The following is a 4,888-nucleotide window of genomic DNA, read 5'->3' on the forward strand; positions in this document are numbered from 1 at the left end:
CAGTTATTTACATGTTTTCCTTGCCCTGCCATTTAAGATTAGGGATATTTAATTAACACCATATTGCAGTTATGTACACAAATTGTTCCAGGACAATCACAGAAGCAGCTCCTGAAAACATGCACTTTTTCATCACAAAAGAGGCTTTTTTTAAATCTGTAGTTCTTGGCTAAATGATTTTTTAGCAAAGCTATATTACAAACTCATTACAGACTCCTCCTTAAGGGGCATATCTCCATTAAAAAAACTGCTGGACTATCACTTGGATAGCTTAAGTTTCAGAGCATATATACAGTACAAAACCCTTCCCACTTATACAAGTTCCTCACAGAGCTGCACAAGCTACAAACAAGAAGACAGTACCTACCCAAACAGTGACTATTTCAGACTTTATTGTTAAATCCTTTTTTGTTGTGATAATGTCTGAAGACAAGACCAAATTAGGGTTCACTAGATACTGTGAACATATGAAGCAGTATGTGCAGGAAAGTACCAAAACCAGTTTCAGTGGAAGTTTTTTGTGGCATTAACCAAATTCCTACCATTGAGACTGCTCCTATGAGTAAAGACAAACTGTATCATGCACACGTGCACACACATATCCAAGTATAGAGACTCTGCTTGAGAGACCTGTGTGGCATATCACAGTGGAGGAATATAAAAGGCAAGATTTGATAGGGAAAAAAGCTTGAACATGTGATTACAATCTATGGGCATAGATAATGCTTTGGTTTGACAACCTGCAGGTTCCATCTTAAATGGGGTACCTGAGTGCAATCAGCAATAATTCCACTGATGGAAAGTCTTCATTGCATTACTGCATTAACTGTTATCCTCTCCATGCCATAAGCATGTGAAGAAACATAAAATAGTGCCTTGCCTAGAGAAAGACATTTCAGACAGCCATGTATGTGTAACCTTTGAGTCCTCCCCTGCACAATCTCAATCCAGTGCTTTTCTTGCTATATCAAGCATCTGTGAACCCCAAATAAGCACACAAAATATAAATAAACATAGCATGCACATATCTAGGCAGATTGTTCTGTAATATCCAGGACCACTTAAAAATCATTCCCCTTTCCCTAGTAATATTAAACATACAGTTTTGTGGGCAGGTAGGCTGCAGTATCATCTTTGCTCTTGATGATGTCATTACACTTGTCAAGTGTCTGAAAAACAGTAAATGTGTCTCCGATGCTGTAGAGAGCAGCGAGATTTTTTGCAAGCAGCTTTCGCGTAGGTGGCCCAGGGGAACTGCTGATGAGTCCTGTTAGCTGTTCTACAAGTTTCTTCTGTTTTTCCTTGACATCTGTCTGTTAAAGAGATCAAAAATAAATAAAAAAGTCATTTAATCCTGTGTCTTGCCACCAACACCCAAAAAAACCTACAAGAGATTGAATTAAACCTTATACCACTCCCAATTGCATATAATTTAGCAAATTGCTTGTTTCACAGAGATTCGAGATACATTCAATAATAGCAGAGACAGATGCTAAATGCTCAGAACTAGCTGTTATCCTATTTGAATTTTACTTTTTCAAAATACTTACTACTTGCCTACTGACTGCCTACAATTAAACACTTAAGAGCTACAAACTAATACAAAGGCTCTTCAGGCTGAATCTGAAACCATACAGTTGTCATCTGGCCATTACCTGTCAACTGTCTCTGGCATGAAATTAATAGAAATGCTTTACAAAGAAGCGGGGAAAAAACATAAAATTACCTTGTTGGCAGCTACTAGCACTTTATCCAAAAATCTTAACCACTCAAAGATAAAGACTGGTCTCTTTGCTTCTGTGATTTGAGCTAATGCTTCCTCGTTCAGTAACAAACTGTGAGCCAGCTCCATGACAGGTTAAATTCCAGTGTTATGTAAATTTGTGTAGAAACTCTAAAATAAAAATGTAAATATTAGTATAATGTATAGTACATTAGTACAAACCTTTGAAAACCAAATTAAAGTTTCCAGCTTGCTTAGACTTGTCTTAGCTAAGCAGTCCCAGATAAAACCTACACACATATTTAGAAACTGAGTGCATCCATTAGTATTTCAGGGAACAGAGTTGTTAGTTATAAAAAAAAAGCACCTATGGGCAATTTTAAGGTCCAAACTCTCAGCCAAGAAAAATATACTTAAGTCCCCATTTAAAGAAAAAAAGTACAAAAGAGGTAAAGGAGTCATCTCACTGTCTCCTCTTACATAAAAGAGAATGAGGATTGTCCCAAATCAAGACCCTTGAGCACAATCTCAAAGTTTGGGCATGAACCCAGCCACCTCCTCAACACCCTTCAACAGACAAGGTGTGAAGATGAGCCTACCACAAGTAGGAATTTCCACCTATCACAAATTTGAGAAAGGCGTGAACAGTGATATTAGGCATCACAGACCTAAGACTCCCCAGATCCCACTAGCCTTGCTTTAAGTGCTGTACAAATAAGCCCTCTGAAACCTAGCAAGCCTTAGGTGTGACAGCCTGGAATACAAGCAGCAGCCAAATGACTGCAAGACTCCCCAGCAGGCAAAATACTGCAAATCAAACACCAGAGATCCTGCTCAAACACTGAATGGTGGGTAGCTCCAAAGCATGACCAAAAGCACACTGTCAATGTAAGCAAACACTCTGTGGACAACTTAACCTTAGCAAACCACCTTTAAACAAAGTGCAGCTGTTTAATGAAGAGCTGACAGAAAAAAAAACAACCAAACAAAACTTATCTAAAATCACAAAATTAAGCCAGCCATCTTCAGAAAAAAGAACCCCAAAAATAAAAAAAAAAGCGCCCAAAATCTGAACACAGTGATGCTGAAACTAGGATCTCAGTCAAAACAGAGAAAGCAAAACAACTAAGGAGTATTATGTAAGACATCAGCGTTCAACAGACATCATCTTTTGACAGCTGCACAGTTCCACTTGTGCTCTCAAGAGCTCAAAGCTGCTTCCTCATTCATGGTCAAACCCAAAAAATTCTTAAAGTCAAATGAGGTGATTTAAATTATTATTTTTTTAAACAGACATTGGTATGGGTAACATGTTAATACTACAACTGTATTATGGTTCTGAATTCGCCTCAGTGATTTGGTGCTGATGAAACTAAAGCATCACAATGTCTGTAATACTAAGGTTATTCTCTGCATTTCAGTACTTTGCATAATATTTTTCACTACATTTATCTCCAGCAACAGCTCAGCAAATGTAGAAGAACCACATATGGAAGCCTGCCCTGACACCTCCAAAGATATCTTCTGGATTTTTTTTTCTCATTTATAAAGAATTGAGGAGGTATTGCCTGTCAATAATACACAGACACATCACCTCAGAATACCTTTTCATGACAGCAGAGAGAAACACAATGAATGACAGCATTACGATTCTTTGGATACCACCCCAGAGATCTACACTGCTTGTCACACCCACACAGCACAGGAGTGCTGCATGACAGCACAGCTCATGACTCCTTTTCCTCCCCACATAAAAGGTTTCATTTACCCCTGGCCACAACCTTCCACACACTCCCGTACCTTTCCATCTTAATTTAAGTAACACAAGCTCCAAGCAACCAAACCTGCACATACATTCAACTGTGCCACTGAAGCACAAGAGATCAGGCACAAAAACAATTACACAAATATTCAGCTGAAGATTCAGAGTCTAACATACACATGTAAGCAATTCAAAACTCACACTGGAAAACGGTTTGCTCCAACATGCAGTGAAAAATGCCCACCAAGTCCTACCGATTCTGGTGAGGGTTGGGTCTTGCTGTGCCTGTTACAAGAAATAAATACACTGTGATCTCCCACAGGATGCACAGTGAAAGCTGATAAAAGTCAACCAGCGCCCAGCAAAGTATGTTGAAGCATTACAGAGGTTAGAAAACATTCAGATGCACTAAAATTCCTTTCTATTCCACAACTGGTTTTCTGTAGCCTAAATCAACTATTCATATCTTCATCATGCAAGCACTTCAGTGGACGGAGAAAGCTAAAAACCAGGCAAGTTTAGGCAAAGTGACACCCTCCCAAAGGGCTGCATGGGGGGAAAAGGCTTTCGCGCTGGGTCCCCCTACCTGTATCGGCTACTTTAATAAGCTGTAGCACCTCTCCCAGGGCATCTTGCCTGGTTCTAAAAACCCCACAGGAGGTAAAGCCGCGGTACAGCCCTGGCTGTAAGGGAACGATGCTCAAGGCAATGACGCTAGAGGCAATGATGCTATGAGAATGATACTAAGGGAGCGATGCGCGCTGCCCTCCATACACGCATCCCCCGCACACGTTCGCCGACCCCCCTCATGCCGCCAACGCCGCGGAGCGAAGCGCAGACGACCCTCCGGCCCGCTCCCCGCAGCCCCCGGGCCGGGCCGGACCGGGCCCCACCGCCGCTCACGGTCACTTACGCTCGCCCCGTGCGGTGGCCGCGTCCCGCCGGCGTCGGGCTATGCCAGGCGCGACACCGCGACACCGCGGCCCCGGGGCCGCTCACGGGCACGGTCACCGTCACGGGCACGCGTGGGCGCGATGCGCCGCGCGCGCCCCCAGCCGCGGGACCATCCCCTGCGGGCTCGGCCGCTTCAGCCCCCGCAGAGCCCGGGTCCGGCGGGCGGGGTAGGGCGGGGAAGGGGGAGACACGTCCCAAACCCGGTCCCGGCCCCGACGCACCCCCGGAGCATCCGCGGCCCCGCAGCAGGAAGCGTGAGAAGCGCAGGCGCCGGCGGGCGGGGCCGGCCCCGCGCAGGCGCCGCGGTGGTGCCGGGCGGGTGCTCGGTTCCCTTCGGCGGCCGCAGGCTCCGCTGCCCCTCGGCCGCGGCTCTGTGGGCGCCCCGGCGGCGGGCGGAGGGTCCTGGGCAGGAGCGGCGGTAGCGGAGCGCGGGAAAACGCGCTGAGGGC

General features: G+C 44.9%; 1 protein-coding gene across 2 annotated transcripts in view; it reads right to left on the reverse strand.

Annotated features, from left to right (window-relative positions):
• Positions 1 to 4,639, reverse strand: part of HEATR5B (HEAT repeat containing 5B) — a 57,618-nt gene extending 52,979 nt beyond the window's left edge. The window contains exons 1-4 of one of the 2 annotated variants that reach the window (XM_039389455.1): positions 4,399 to 4,639; positions 3,740 to 3,770; positions 1,727 to 1,894; positions 1,102 to 1,313 (exon numbers count right to left, since the gene is read on the reverse strand). In XM_039389455.1, the coding sequence (XP_039245389.1) occupies positions 1,102 to 1,313; positions 1,727 to 1,852 (338 nt within the window). In that variant the 5' untranslated portion in view covers positions 1,853 to 1,894; positions 3,740 to 3,770; positions 4,399 to 4,639. Of the gene's footprint in view, positions 1 to 1,101; positions 1,314 to 1,726; positions 1,895 to 3,686; positions 3,771 to 4,398 lie in introns of both variants that reach the window. The other variant, XM_027735168.2, reaches the window with a different exon arrangement.
• Between the last annotated feature and the right edge of the window lie 249 nt (positions 4,640 to 4,888).

This window comes from Pipra filicauda, unplaced genomic scaffold (assembly GCF_003945595.2).
Source record: "Pipra filicauda isolate LSUMZ 115617 unplaced genomic scaffold, ASM394559v2 scaffold72_size3293161_pilon, whole genome shotgun sequence".
NCBI classification, from domain to species: Eukaryota; Metazoa; Chordata; class Aves; order Passeriformes; family Pipridae; genus Pipra; species Pipra filicauda.